The sequence below is a fragment of the Callospermophilus lateralis genome, chromosome 3 (assembly GCF_048772815.1).
Source record: "Callospermophilus lateralis isolate mCalLat2 chromosome 3, mCalLat2.hap1, whole genome shotgun sequence".
NCBI classification, from domain to species: domain Eukaryota; kingdom Metazoa; phylum Chordata; class Mammalia; order Rodentia; family Sciuridae; genus Callospermophilus; species Callospermophilus lateralis.
In genome coordinates this window covers 174,365,087-174,380,711 of record NC_135307.1, presented here as the reverse complement: position 1 = coordinate 174,380,711, position 15,625 = coordinate 174,365,087, and the positions used below count along the sequence as shown (strand labels likewise).

The window sequence follows — 15,625 nt, the reverse complement described above, 5'->3', positions numbered from 1 at the left end:
CTCTTCTCCTCTCTTCCTACGTGGCCCAGGAGGGCCGCGTGCTCTTTGGCGCCCCCGCCTCTGCTGCCCGCCTTCCCATCCTCAGTGTCCACTATTTCTTGGATCCATGGCTCCCCTTGTCCCAGTGATCCACCGTGTCCCCATCCCCAGGACCTCCCTCACTCTCTCACCCTGTTTTCCCGTCGCCCATTTTCTGTGCATGGCCAGAGGGATCCCTTAACAAATGTCATTTGGCTGGTGTCCCCTGCCTGCTTAAAACCTCCGTGGCTGCCGGTTTCACTGTGAACAGAGCCACTGCCCCATCCACCCTCCAGCCCCACCTGGCACGGCTTCCACGCCCTCCCACTTACCGCTGCCCATGTTCTGGCCACCCCCCACCTGCGGCCTCGCGCAGGCCACTTGTCTTCAGGGTACCGTCAGCTCATCCTTCCTGGCCCTCGCCCACCGACAGGTACAAGCCACGCCTTCAGGAGGCAGCCACAGGCCCACCTGTTACCTGGGTGCCACTGTGCCCTCCTGTGTCCGCCTCTTCTGCTGGCAAAATGCCACTCATGCTGCAAGGCGCACCCCACATGGCATGTCCTCACCTTTCCCCATTCCCAAGGCCCCTCCAGCTCCTTTGCTCCTGCTGTGTCCCCTGATGAGCCCCATGGTGGCCCCTTTCTGTCCCCCCACACCCACACTATCATTCTCACTGGATGGTGGCTGCTGGAGGCTGGGCGGGCCGCGGGAGCGACAGCTCGGGGAGCACACCCTGACCCTCAATCCTCACCACCTATGGGTCAGCTCTCCTGAAAGCCCCATTTTAGAGAGAAACTAGTGGAGGTGTAAAGAAGTTAAGTCACGTGCCCAAGGTCACCCAGTCAGTCTGCCACCAGAGCGGGAGCCTTTAATGAATAACAGCGATGACTATATATAGTGCCTTCCCCTGCCAGGTGCTGGCCGAGCCGACTGAAGTGTCTCATCCTCAGAATGACTCCTGCTGCCACTGTTTGGAAGCTCGGGAAACTGAGGCACAGAGAGGTTCAGTAACTTGCTGAAGCTCAGGAAGCTAGTCAGATTATAGGTGTGCCCTGGTGCACACCTGTAATCCCAGCGGCTCAGGAGGGTGAAGCAGGAGGATCACAAATTCAAGGTCAGCCTTGACAGCTGAGTAATAATCTCAAAATAAAAAAGGGTTGGGGTGTAGCTCAGTGGTAAAACGTGACCCTGGGTTCCCTCACCAGTACTGCAAAAAAAACAGGAGAAGAGGTGGGGTGGGATTGGGCCTGTGTCGCCTGGCTCCTGTCACACACCTGCTGCAGCCTCTTCCTCCACCTGCCCGAGAGCCCGCCCACCTGGGCACCACCACTCCTGGGCCAGAGGCACTGCTCAGTGAGTGTGTAATAAATGAGGAGCGGGTAAGCTGGCGGGCCTGGAACCTTGCCCCAGCCATCCTGAGACCTGTGTCTAGAAGCCCAAAGACGTGGCCAGTCCTCTTCCAGGCTCAGTGACCCCACCACCCTGTTGTCCAGACAGCCCCAGGGAAGGACCAGATCCATAAACATGAGGATCCAGAAGGGTCCAGGAGGGGCACTGGGCACTGTAGGAGTCCTCAATATTATTACTTTATTGTCATTTAAATGGAGCCTGCCTCAAACAGGCCACCCAGTTCTAGCCACCAGCCCCGGACAAAACCCCCATTGAAAAGCCAATTACAATCACTCCATCTAAATTGTCATGGATTTGTATAGAAAATTACATCTCCATTTAGTCCTGGAGCAACGTCCTGGCCAGGGACAGAGGGGAGGCTGGCCCATTTACCCCGCCAGCTCAGCGCGGGTGCCGCGGGCACAGAGAAAGCCCAAGCTGCCGGCTCTTGGCTGGCCTGGGGAACAAAGGCCAGTTTGTGGGGGCCCAAAGAGAAGCGGTGCCTCTGAGGGCGTCTCAGATTCCAGGCCTGGGCCAATGGACCCCGCACCGCCAGCTGGTCTCCCCTGCTGGCGGCTCTGGCCAGACCAGCCCTGACAGCCGGCTTCAGGCGGCCGTCAACCCCACCACCACCCGAGGTGCCTGGAGCTTGGCTCAGGTCCACTCTGCCAGGAAATGAAGGAGGTCGGCCGGCTCACTGCCGTGGGTCCTGGTACCTTGGTCCTGCTCATCCGTTCACTCAATCCATGTCAGTAAGGGCCTCTGGTGGGCGGAACAACACACATGTGTAGAAATGAGCTCCAGCCATGGAGTGTCCTGGATCCAGTTTGGGACTCTGTCCTCAGTAGCTGTGAGGCCACTCTGCTTATTCTTTTAATTCCAAAATAGTTGTTGAGCACCTACTGTGTGCCAAGGACTAGAACATGGTGAGAACAGGACAAAATGGGCCTTACTCTTGGCATTTCAGGTCCAGTGGGGGATCCACTGGGCTTTGGGGAAGGCGACAGGGGCTGCCATGGGCTCTCCCAGGGGGTCCTGTGCAAGAAGCCAGCTCAGAAAGGCCAGTCACAGAGAAAGACAGAGGAGGGCTCTTAAGGCAGAGGGAGCAGGAGTGTTGTGTGAGAGTAGTGGGACAGCCTGGGGCAGCAGCGAATGGCATGAGCCAAGATCAGTGGGCTCCCTGTGGACTCAGTTTCCTCATCTGTAAAATGGGATCAGTGACTCCAGCTGCTGGGGACTTGTGCAAGGACTAAGGAAGATAAGGTGCTCAGGTGTTCAGCATGGAGCTGGGCACAGTGATGCTCCTGGGTAAGTAACTGAGACAGCCTTACTTAGATGGCACCCTCCAAGGGCTACACCTGGGCCAGGGGCTTTATGTGCATTAGCTCCTCACTCCTCCCAACAGCCTCTGGGGCAAGGCTCTTACTTCACAGATGAGGAAACCAAGGGAATGGCATGGGGCCACTGATTATTTGTTACTATTCTGGTAGTTCTTATTACAATCTAGCCCAAGGCCAGGCACAGAGCAGACCCTGAAGAGCATTTGTTGACTCAGTGAATACACCTGGAAGGAGGTGCTGCGCAAACGTGGGGCAGTGGGTAGAGAGTCTTATTTGGTGCTGTGTGTGAAGAAGGAGTGATTCTGAGACTGTGTGGAATCACATGGGACTCTGAGTGTGACTGCTTGTCACTATGGATGACTGTCCCATGTCTGTCCTGGGTGAGGCTGTGTGTCCACATATGTGCTTCTGTGATCTTAACTGTGTATGACAGTCACACATGTTGTCTCTGAGTCCTTGCCCACATGCCTGGTGGCTATGAAGGCTGTGTCAGGCTGTGTGTCACAGCCTACATGGTTCTGTCTGGGCCCAGAGGGGCCTGGGCACCCTTCCTGGGTTAACTTGTGGCTGGGGGACAACCTCCAGGCAGGCAGGCAGCTGCAGAGGTGGGGAGGGCAGAGGCCCTATCTTCCCCTGTCCAGCTCCGCCAGGTAGACCAGCAAGTGAAGAAATACTCACAGCTGGGCAGGCTAGGGGCTGCCCCTTCAGGGATTGCTCTGTGCACAGAAAACAAGTTCTTCTGGTATCAACTCAAGTTTGACAGGAAGTGGCTTTTGGGTGGCAGGAAGTTGGATTCAGCTCATATCAGCCCTGGTTGAGGGGCAGATGAGCAGTTATCTAGGGTTAAACAGAGCTACTGAGAAGTGGGCCCCAACACCCCAGGCCTGATAGAGTTAAGGACACAGCCACCCCTCCTGGACATTTGGGATGGTGGGTGGGGGTTGTAAAGAGCTGCCACCCTCAAGTGCCCTTGGGCCCCAGGGCTCAGACAGCCCATTATCCACTTCTCATTACCTTCATTTAGCAAATGTGCAGATTGAGACTGGAAGAGGCAGTGACTTGTCCAAGGTCACCAAGACACATGGAGAGAAAGGGAGGAAAGAGAGATTGCAAGAAATCCACAACCGTATAGAGACCAAAAAAACCAGGACAGAGCAGCCAGGAGAGAAGAGATGAGAACAGGACAGAGGTAGAGGGCAAAGAAATGCAGAGCAATGAGACTTGATCATTGGGGGTATGTGTGGACATCACAGCTGACCTTGAGGTCTTGAACCCATTTCCCAGAAGTGGGTGGGGAGTGCAACCCAAAAAGCCTGGAGTCTAGGTCTAAATCCAAACCCGGGCTCTTTCAGGTCATGTGCTTGTGCCCAGCTTCTAGGGAAGGTCACGTGGGATATTCTATCCCACAAGCTATTTGTCTAGGTGCTCTGTTAAGTAACTCACCCAAGTGGCCAGTGGAGAGCTGGGGTCAAATCTGGCATGGTGGCAACAGAACTCATGGGCTTAACCATGCAACAGGGTGTGCCCAGCACTGCCATAGCAGGCAGACGACCATGGCCCTCAGCCACTAGGATGGAGGCCCACAGCTGGAGAGGAACTGAGGTTCCCAAGGCCCAGGCCTGGACACCCTGTGCTCCCACCCCGGAAGGCCCTGGGGAGTGGGCCTGATGCTGCCCTCATCTCCCAAAGCAGCACTGAGCTGCTTCCTGGCTGAGCTCCTGTTCTGAAGCCCAGTTTGCATGTCGTTTGCACATTAGTCAGTGTGTGTCAGAAGGTAGGAACATCTCCCTTTCCGGGAGAGGGCTGCCTGCCGAGCCCCCCTGCCCTCCTCCAGACAGCAAAAATGCCAGCCGGCTAGACGGGGAGCTACGCCCTGGCCTCTGACAGCACCCGCCTGCCGCCACCTCCCCCATTCCCTTCTTGAGCCAAATTTAGGCTGCTCTGCTACTGAGAGATGGGGAGAGCAGAGGCAGGAAACGGTGAGGTTGGGGCAGCCCAGCCCTGGCCAGTGCAGGGTGGGGCAGCCCCAGGGGTGCCCCTGTCCCTAAAGCCCGGGGCCCAACCTCCCCTGACCCCTCCTCCCACTGGAATTCTGCTGGGCCCGGAATCGCTGGGTTCTCAGCTGCAGCCCAGGGTACTGGCTACCCTGGCCATGGGGGAGGAGGGAGGGAGAGAGAAAGAGAGCAAGAAAGAGAGAGGGAGGGAGGAAGGAGGTCATGGCCGGGGCAGTGGGGAAGGGATCAGATAGCCTCCTCCTGCCCCAGACACCCGCTGCCGCCACTGGGACGCAGAGCCGGCTCTGCCTCTCTGCACTTCCTGTCCCTCCTTGGTGTGCTCCCCCCACCTTGATTGTGGGGTGGGAGGCAGGGGGCCCAACTGGGCCTAAGGAGACTGAACTCTCCCCAAAGGCTTTACTAGGCCATCTCCCATAGGCCAGCCTCTTGCTTTGGTGGTCTTGGTTTTCCTATCTGGAAAATGGAGAAGTTGGCAGAGAAGACTTACTAGCTGTACCTGTGCTGAGAGCAAGGGTTGCTGGGAGACTGGACAGAAACTAGGGACCTGCTATGGCTTTAGGCCTAGAAACCTCTTAGCTTTCTCAGGGCTAGGAAAGGTGGCTCCTGTCCTAAGGATGCTGGGACAGGACCTGGGTGGGCTGAACAGTGGAAAGGACCCCTGGACTTCAACCACCAGGATTCCAAGGGTGGGTTACCAGCCCACTAGCTGGGAGCATGGATTAGACTTCCTGGGTTTGAGTCCCAGCTCTGCACCCTGTACCTTCCTGACTGGACAAGTCGCTTGGGCTTTTTGTGCCTCCATTTCCACCCCTGTAAAGCGGGCCTAATAAATCTCCAGGGGCTGCTGAGAAAGTGAAAAGAGACAGTGAATACTTGGCACACAGTAGGTGCCCCCCAACGCCAGGCACCAGTGTGATTGTTTTGCCCCCCCCCCCCCCCCCCCCCCCCGCCCAGCGGGCTGGGAGGCCCTCAGCTATAACGGATGTGGACGCGATGGGGAGGCGCTGTAGCTCCGTGGTTAAATGGGCATCGGGATGGGGGCTCAAGTCTGCATGACCCTGGGCAAACCGCCACACCCCGCTGCGCCTTGGGCGGGGAGCAGCAGAGGCGCCTACCGCAGAGGGTCTGTGAGGATTACACGAGATCAGGCTTGGCACAGCGCCTGGCACATAGCGGGCGCTCCCTGAAGGAGAGCTGGCAAGATCGAATGGTACCGCCCCGCACAAAGGACAGGTGGGCAGCGTCCCGGGAGGGCGGAGCAGGGCAGGTGCGCCCGGAGCCGGGGGGCGGGGCTGGGAGGGGAAACGCGAGGGCCCGCAGGCGCGCGCGCAGCAGGTGCGCGTGGGGTGGGCGGGGCCCCGTGCGGGCGGGGTCTCCAGGTGAGCGGGCGCGCTCCAGGAGGCCGGAGACCGGGAGGCGCGCCGCCGCGGCCCACCGCCGCAAAGCGTCCCTGTGTCTTTAATGCCCTCCTCCCTGCGTCCCCCCACCCGCTTTGTGCGTCCCCCTAGCCGGGCTGCAGCCGCGGAGCCGTCCCCCCTGCACTGACAGCTGGTATCTAATTACTGTGTGAGAATGGAAAGTCAGGCTGTCCCAGCTCCGGGGAGAGGGGATTAACGTCTCCTGCAGAATACACTTCCTCTGGTGGGTTGCCATGGTTACTCTCATTACCTGCCTGCCCGCGAGGAGCCCGCTCGAGTCGCTCCAGCAGGCCCTCCGAACCCGGGCCGGCGCGCGCCCGCGCGCGCGCTTCTCTGCCCCTCCCCGTCGGGGCGCACGCGCGTGCGCCGTGGAGGGAGCGCGAGCTGCCTCACCCCCGCCCCGCCCCCCGCCGGAGCAGCTGTCAGCGGCGCGCGCGGCCGGGCCAGCCCCAGCGCGCGCTGTCAACAGTCATTAGCGCGGGGCCGCGCCCCTCCCCCTCCCTCCCCTTCTCCTCCCATAACCCCGCCCGGGTGGGGCCCGCACCTGGGGCCCCTGCTCGTTAGCCACTCGGGCCTCTGTCCTCGGCCGGCCGGAGGGACCCGCCCGCGGGGCCTGTCCGGCTCAGGGCCGCCCCCTTCCGCCTAGGACCTCTTCTTCAGCGGTCCCGACTCCCTGTCCTAGACCCTGACGCCTGGGGGAAAGAGGGTCCCCAGAGTCCTGGAGAGCGTCCCTCTCAGTGGTGGTGACAGCGGTCGCCGAGGGCGGGTGTATTTGTGCATCCTGTGAGGTGGAAAGCCATTGTACGCGTGGTGTCAACTCCCACAGGAGGAAATTGAGGCCCGGGCAGGACCCCTTCCTTGCTCGAGGTCAGAGCTGGATTGCCCGCAGGCCTCTGACTTCACCTTTAGAGACCTTCCTGCCGCCACCTGCCCCAGGCCAAATCCCGCAGCTAGGCGCTGGCCGGTCCGGTGGGCTAGGGAGGCTGCGGAGTACCGCCTTCCTCCCCGAGCATCCCGGCCGTTATCAGGATTTGCATTTCCCCAGCTCCTCTCACTCCCGCAGCTCCCACGCTCTCCCCAACACACCCTTTTCAGACACCCCAGAGTTAACAAGGAAGGAAGGAAGGAAGGGAGAGAGAAGAAAAAAAGAAAACTATTTGGAGCCGCTTGAAGGACATGGCATCCCTCAAAGGTAGTGCTGTTGTCTGGGGGCTGACCCCAAGCACCTTTCTCTGTGGCCCAGGGTGAGCATTTCAGTCCCCATTCGATTTGAAAGAAGATGGAGGTTCAGTGAAGCAGAAAGGAGGTCTTGGAATATGTGAGGCTGTTCCAGATGGCAGGTGCGACTCTGTGGTGGCAGCAGCTCTGCACTAACAGTTGGAGATTGAGCACAAGGGTGGAGAAGAAGCAGGTGCTGCAGCGCCTTGTTTATGTGTTTATTTATTTATGGGGGAGGGTCTCATCCCTGTGCCCCATCCTGGCCTGCAGAGCTCATTGGAACTGTAGATCGTAAAATTCCAGTGTGAATCCTTAATTTGGAATTTTCATTGGTGTGGATTTTGTTGGTTGGTTGGGGTCTTTTTGTTTTTGTTTTATTTTGATTTGGTTTGGTTTCCAGTCCCCAGTAGATAGGATTCACAACCAAGAGAAATTAAAATACTGTCATTGTTCCATTTAAGCAATACCTTCCTCAATCATCTGATTGCCTTTCACAAATCATGACTGGTTTCTCTAGGGGACTCAGGAGAGAAAATTTCTGGATGAGGCTCTTCATTTCTGCTTTTCTTGTAATTCTATCAGTTTTGTGTGGTTTTAAGATTTCCTCTCACCCTCTTTCCTCTCCCTTGGGGCTCCTGTGCAGGGACTGACTCCTCCCCCTTAGGCCTTCTTTCAGCCATGCCTTGGAGTTGGAATAAGACTTTTTAGGAAACTCTCCCCAAACTTTCCAAACCCCAGGCCCAGCTGAATTATTCCATCAGTGGGGTTTGGGGGACAGGAAGAAGAGCCACTTTGCAGAGTCTGGGAGGAGTGGCTGATAGTAAGCACAGTCCCTTGACCTGTAATAGCCACTTTGGGGCTGGCCTGGATGGGATGGAGCGGCATCCCAGCTGCCTGTGCAATCAACCCCCTGAAGTCCCAGGCTCCCAAACAAGTGGCTGCCAAAGGTCTGTTTCCCCTGGGGTGGGCTCTGCCTACAGATTTTGTCCTCTAATGGCCAACCTGTTGCTTTTTATGCCTTGTCAAGAGCTAGATCTGAAATGCACCAAGAGGACATTTCCTTAGGATTCTCTGTGTTTTCTTCCTCTACCACAGAAGGAACCCAGTTGAGAAATGTCCCCTCTAGTTAGCTGCCTTTTCTCAACCATGGTCTTGTTGTCGCTGGAAGGCATACTCCGCTAATACAGTGATGGTGGTGCACTAAATGGCACCCCGGTGGCCTAAAATGGTGATCCCACCTTGATAAGTATGTAACTTATTACCAGCAAGTGACTTCAAAGTTCCAAGGGGGATGACAGAACTGCAATCCATTAGCAATTGGACTGCACTCGCCATCAAGGGCAGGGGTCCATTTAATTGGCTTCTGCGGGGAGACAGGCAAGATTCCGTCAGACCTGAGGGATGACTCCCTATATCATCATGAGACCCCAGCGCGAGCCCATCTAATAGCTTGGTGGGACAGGCTGATCCCCCTGTTGGTCTGCAGCCTCAGACATGGCAAACCTTTCACGATGAGCATGCAGATCATTCGAGGAAACTGAGGAAGCCAGAAAAGACCTGTCAAGGGATGACCTTAAATATTAATTAACTTTGCCAGGGAGAATGTAAAAATCTAGTGTCAGGATGGGGAGGGCTCCTGCCCTTTCTATCTATAATCCACATTAAGTCTCTGGGCAAATGTCTTGAATTTATACTAATGTTGCCCAATAAGATTCTTTTGTTTCTACTATTAGGAAAATTGGCCTTCATTAGAGATGAAAATTTTAATATATTAGGCCTGGAAGCACAGAGCATGTCTATATTTAATGAGCCAGCACCAGTTTCTCTACTAGTTACCTCCCTGTCTTAATCAGAGACATTTTAATCTGTTCTCAAATGTCTGACATCAGAATCATTTGGAGGGCCCATTAAAACCCCAGACTTGGGCATAGTGGCACTTGTCAGTAATCCCAGCTACTCAGGAGTCTGAGGATCCCAAGTTTGAGGCCAACCCAGACAACTTAGACTCTGTCTCAAAATTAAAAATAAAAAGGGCTGGGGTGTAGCTAAGTAGTAGAGAACCTTTGAGTCAGTGCCCAGTACCAGGGAGGGCGCGTGGGAGGGATGGGGGGAGACAGAGCATCAGATTTGGTAGGTTTGAAGTAGAGTCTGAAAAATCGGAATTTTTAACAAATCCCTGATGCTTCTTTGAGGACCGCTGTTCCAAGTGTTTTGAAATATCAGCAATATTTAAGTAGACATTTGATGATTTCCTTAATGGCTTGCAACTGTCTTTAGTTTAGAACCCAAATTTAAGGGAGTTGCCGGTATCTAAGAAAGTTAATAGCGCCAAGCATTTTTAACACAATTGCCATGTCTGGTTTTATTGACTGGGGCCTGGCTGGCTGTTTGGGGGTTGGATGATTGGAATGGATGGAGTATATGTTACCATGGCAGTGTTCTTCCCCACAGAGGAAGACCCCAGAGGCTGATCCTGTACAGGTGACTGGTCCTGTACAGGTGACTTGTTATCATGAATTTCCCAAACATGAGGTGCTTTGGGGTTCCTTTCCATCACTCCTGTTCAGCATTTCCAGGAAGCTGAGATAGTCAGAAGACTCCAGGTCCCTTCTTGATCTAGCCCCATGAGTAAAAGGAACTTCTTTTGTCAATCCAGTGTGTGGCTTGCTTAGAGCAATGGATTAGATGAAGCTAATTTGGGTACAAGGCAGAAGTGAGTTGGCAGGGACATCCCAAGGCTATGGAAGGTGCCTTCAGCTCCCTTAATTAGCAGCTTTTGCCTCACAGCCCTGTCTGCATTCCCAGGTAGGGAGGCCTGCCTTTCCTGCAGCATTCAGCAGGAAGGTCATTACCTCTGTGGGCGCAGGGCAGGGCAGAGATGGCCGTGCATGTGACTGCTGTCAGAGCCTTTGTTACCATCTTCCCAGGGTTCTTGAAGGCCACACAGATGTCCCGGTGTTCTTCCCTTAGGGTGTTGCACACATGGAGTCCAGGTGGTCACAGCTCGCCATAGGACAGTTGAAGGTGTGGCTCTGCAGACCTTGTGTGTCTTGAATTATGGTTGCTACAGGCCCTCTTCTTCCCTGTGTATGTCTCTGCCATAGAGCTAGGCAGATTATAGGACCCAAGTTTGAATATTAGGGGAAATAGCAATCAATTTTTAACGAGGGAGCTACTGAAGAGTTTCTCTTGCATAGTTTTATCGTTGTGTTGGACCAAGTGCAATCCGAGGCTTATAGGAATCTGCCTGAGAATGGAGGTGGGAAGTTGGGACAGAGATGGGTTGCACTCTTTGTATGACAGTGTATTCCACTGTTTCACCTGGGCCAATTAGTTATACTTTGAGTTTAGGAAAGCTTATTCCAAGCTTGTGAGGTAGCCTATATATTATTTAATAATTAAATAAATGCATCTCTTCTGATGATGGTTAATACCCCAGGGGGCCCATTTTGTAATCTGGCTGGGTCAGAGAAACAGGAGATGGGAGACGATTCCCAAACACAAAATGTTCAGACTTGGTGGGTCCACAGGGGAGGAGATGGGCATTTGCCAAGTCGGTATGTGCCGAATACCTGACACGCATATTACCTGGTCCTTCAAACATCCAACTAGGACTTTTTAGGCCCACATTGTAGGTAAGAAAACTGAATTTCAATAAATAAAGAAGAAAGATGAACCTCCTAGGTCACAGAGCTGGTTAGAGGGCTGGCTCTTCTTTCTCACCTCTCTAAAATGTTCTCACTTCACTGGGTTGCTTTTTTCCTTCCTTCCTACCAAATTATATCCCCTTCCTTTTCCAGAAACTTCTGTATTCTGCCCTGAAACAGTTTTAGGAGCAGGGAAGTCTATTTACTTTAAGTAGCTATACTCATTTTTTTTTTTTTTTTTTTTTGGTCTCTGGATTCAGATTATCAAAATGTGAAAACTTCCCCTTGATACTTTTTGAAAAATTAACATTTTTAAATATGAAAGTTTAACAGACATACAGAAAAGTCAAAGTTTTAAGTGTTCTGTTTAATGACTTTTTATAAACTGAACACACTTTCACAACTGAATAACCACACCCAGATTAAGAAATAGAAACTCAGTTATATTTCTTTCTTTTTTTTTTTTTGGTACCAGGAGATTGAACCCAGGGGTGCTTAACCACTGAGCCATGTCCCCTTTTTATTTTTCATTTTGAGAGAGGGTCTCACTAAGTTGCTTTCAGCCTTGCTAAGTTGCTGAGGCAGGCCTCGAACTTGTGATCCTCCTGCCTCAGCCTACAGAGCTGCTGGAATTACACGGTGTACCACCAATATGAACCTCTGGTTGTATTCTAACTGCTGGGTGCAGTGGTGCACACCTAGAATCCCAGCAGCTCTGAAGACTGGGGCAGGAGGATCACAGGTTTCAGATCAGCCTCAGCAATTAGAGAGACCTAAGCAATTTAGTGAGACCCTGTCTCAAAATAAAAAGGACTGGGGATGTGGCTCAGTAGTAAAGGGCCCCTGGGTTTAAATTCTCAGTACATAATATTTGTCCCTTCCACATTCTGTCATGACAGTATTTGAAGGTGCTAGGCAGTTTCAAGTTAGCTAACCAGCAAGCTTGTCATTTGTCCTGCAAAATGTCATTGATGGTTTAGGACTTCAGGGGAGTTGAGATAACACCAAGAAAGAGGTAAAAGTAACACCTCAGTTTAAAACTGAAAAGTCACAGAATTTTATCTCATCTTGTAAGTGAAGCTCAGAGAAGTTTGCCCAGGTCCAGAGCAAAAGTGACCAGCAGATGGCTTCCCTGCATGCATGCACACATGTACCTACACACATGGACACCTGCTATCTGGAAAGTCCCCACTGAAATGGGTTCTGACCAGGAAGGAAGCCATTGCAGGAAGGCCAATACAGGGCTTGTAAGGTCACCACCCAGGGTCACCAGGCAGGGGTGCTGTCTATTATCTCTAGTTTGGGTACCCTGCCCCTGAGATGCCCAGATGCCCTTCTTCCCCTCTGCTTTCTGCTCTCAGGTGGGTAGTGGTAAAAGAGTACTCTAAAGGGCACTGGGTAAGACCAAAGCCCACCTGTGGCCAGAATGTGCTGTGAGCGTCATGCACCAGCAGGGCCAGTATTCTACTTGGACTACAAAGTCTGAGGTCCTAGACCATCTCTACCATCTCCCAGCTACTGTCCTGTGGGCAGGATTTGACCCTTGACAACCTCCCAGGGTTGTGACAATGTTCAGCTTTATCATACCTGGGGGAAACTTGGCCAGCTGCAAAGCACTTCTTAATAACAGTGTTTGTGGAACAGCTCCAGTGTGCCAGGCTCTGTTCTAAGTGTGCCAGGCTCTGTGCTAAGTATGCACATGCCTCTCATTTATTCCCCACTAAATCTCCTGGGAAGGGGTCTTTATAGCTAAAGGACCTAAGGATCAGAGAAGCAAGGTAACTACTCAGATCACATAGCCATTTAAATGATGGGGCAGAGTGTGTTTAAACTATCCTACCCAGGCTGGGTGCAGTGGTGCATGCCTATAATCCCAGCAATCTGGGAGACTAAGGCAGGAGGGTTGTAAGTTCAGCCTCAGCAACTTAGTGAGGCCCTAAGCAATTTAGTGAGATCCTATCTCAAAAATAAATAAATAGGACTGGAGATATGGCTCAGTTGTAAAGCACCCCTGGGTTCAATCCTCGGTACCAAAAATAATGATAATAATAATGAAAAATGAATTACCCTGCCCTTATGCCACTTATAACCAATCACTCACTTAGCAGTTATTTATTGAGCACCTACTATGTGTCAGACACAGTTTGGGTCTGCCTCCTTCCCCCAAGTCTACTCTGCCCTGCTTTCTCTTGATCTCTGAAGCCTCCTAAGGCCCTCCGAGACTCCTCTTAGGGAGGTGATGGCTGAGAGCTGGTGTCCCTGGGCCGTGTTCATCCCATGCTCTGTGGATCAGAAGCTGCAAACCTTGCAGCACTGGCCTCGTCCAGCACATGCCTCTCTCCTGTAGCCTCACACCTCCACAGGCAGAGGTGGGCAGGGGTGGGCAGGCTGGCCAGCCCAGCAACTGTTTGCTGCAGAGGACCCTGTCTTGATCCTGGCATACCTTGTGGGGCCAGCTGACAGTACTCATGCCAGCCTGATAAGAGGCTTGTGGCCCACAGCTACCGTGCTCACAGTCCTGCCACCTCCACGTGGCCCTGTGCCTGTTATTCTGTAGATCTCTACACACAAAGGGCCCGGGTGCTGTGGCTGGCGCTCAGCTATTGGGTGGGAGGGTGACAGGCAGTGGTGAAAAGCTTTTCAGAAAGGCCAGGGTGGAGGCAGGAGCCACCCAGGTGATGGGAGCTGGTCCCCTGGGGCCCTAGCGCAGGACCGCAGTGAAAGGTTACAGCTAATTGGCAAGCTCCTGATGGGGCTGCATCTATTTAGCACCCCCTCCCCAGAGACTTCCAGGATGGTCTTGGCACAGCGTGTGGTTCGAGAGCTCCCCGCCCCGAGTCCAGCACAATCTGTCTGGAGTCATGAACGTGGAGCCTCTCGGTTTCTCCATTTGTATTTGTATTTTCGCTGTCGTGGTTCTCTGCCCATTGTTGCTGGTGGAGTTAGCAGCAGTCCCCTCAGCCCTGTCTCTGGCACCCCCTCCCTGAGCCCTCTCCACAGGCTCCCTCCAGTCCGTCCCAGATCCTGCCCAGGGAGAGAGGCAGTGCCAGACGGGTTGGGGAGCATCGCCACCCTTGCCCCGACCCCTGGCCCAGCCTCAGGGCCCAGCTCTCACCCACCATCAGCCCTGACACTAACGTGGCTTGTCCACCCTGTCGCAGGGGGCAGATGGCCTGTCGGAGCCCGAGGGCATCTCTCTGAAGCGGGTTGCTGTGGTGGAAGATTTCTTTGACATCATCTACTCGATGCATGTGGAGAGCTCCGCGGAGCCAGGCAAAGCCCCCAAGCACGCTGGGCAGAAGAAAACCTACCGTGCGGTGAGATTCCTGCCTCTGCCTCCGCGGGCAGCCCCAGGCCTTGGCAGGAGGCCACGGGCTCCGCACATGTCGGGCGGGGGCGGGGCGGGCAGCTGAGGCGTGATGAAATGGCCTTTGGGGACCCAGGGGGGCACAGGGCAAGGACATGGCAGCCAGAGATGGCTCACAGGGCGAGGGGGCGGGTTCTGTGGTCTGAGCACAAAGGAGAAGCAGGTTGAGGGAGTGAGAGGGAGGGAAGAAGGGACTGGCAGGGAGGGAGCCCTCCTCTTCCTGGCTCCCACTGAGCCTACCCCTCTAGCCCCAGCCTCCTGAGCCTGCTCTGGGGTGGGGGCTGGCTCACACTGGGCGTCTGTCCTGTCTAGGTGTTTCCTACATGGGACTTTATCCGGTCCCCACAGCCCTGCCTCATCTGTACTGAGAGTTCCCCAGGGGAAGTTGAGGACCTGCTGCCCACTCTCTCAGCGGTCCCAGTTGGATTTGGGGTGGGGAGGCTGAGAGCAAAGGCAAGACACACAAAAGCAGATGCATCTCCCAGGCCAGCTTTGAGGAAGCAAGAACCCAGGTCCCCAGAGCATTCAGCAAAGACACTGCCAGCCCTGGCACTCAGTGCCAAGCCTGTGGGCATCTTGGAGAAGGTGGTTTATTACTCGGCCTTCTAAGCAGAGCTGACAATGTAGGATGGGAAATACCACAAATAGGGGAGGGCAAGGGGACTGTGGCCAGAGCAGAACCAACTCTGCCCTGCAGGAGGGGCCTACTGTGTTGGACGCCATCTCCCTTGTGGCCCTCAACAGCTGAGCATGTCACCATGACTCAGGCCCACTACTGAACTCTCGAAACCAAGCACTTTACTCTCCTTCGAGCCTCATGGCAGTCCTGTGGTCCAGAGAACTAAGCTCCCACCCAAGGTCGCACAGCACTTGAGTGGCAGTCAGCCAGTGTCCTCACACCCACCCCATGTTGACCTTCTTGGCTTCTAGAGACGTGCCCTGGGAGGCTGCGCTGCCCCACTGGAGGCAGATGTGAGGCCCCAAATTCTTTGTATAGACAACTTGGATTACTGCAGAAGTGGCCTAAATAAGTCTGTGATTTCCCCATATGGCCTGATTTTTAGAGAATCCAGCAATCTGGTTGTCCTTGTCTTCAGAGGATGGCCTTTGCCCTGGATGGGTATTGAGGACAGACTCCTGTGCCAAGGGCCTCAGACAGGCAAGGGGCCTGGCTTAGGAGAGCGGGAGTTGGTCGTCATTTCCCCACCCT

The 15,625-nt window shown here is 54.2% G+C and overlaps 1 protein-coding gene across 2 annotated transcripts in view; it reads left to right on the top strand.

Annotated features, from left to right (window-relative positions):
* The window catches only part of Nol4l (nucleolar protein 4 like), a 113,965-nt gene that overhangs the window by 28,135 nt on the left and 70,205 nt on the right, over positions 1-15,625 (top strand). For both annotated transcript variants that reach the window (XM_076851689.1, XM_076851688.1), the window contains exon 2: positions 14,210-14,365. In XM_076851689.1, coding sequence (XP_076707804.1) covers positions 14,210-14,365 — 156 coding nt within the window. The remainder of the gene's footprint in view (positions 1-14,209; positions 14,366-15,625) is intronic.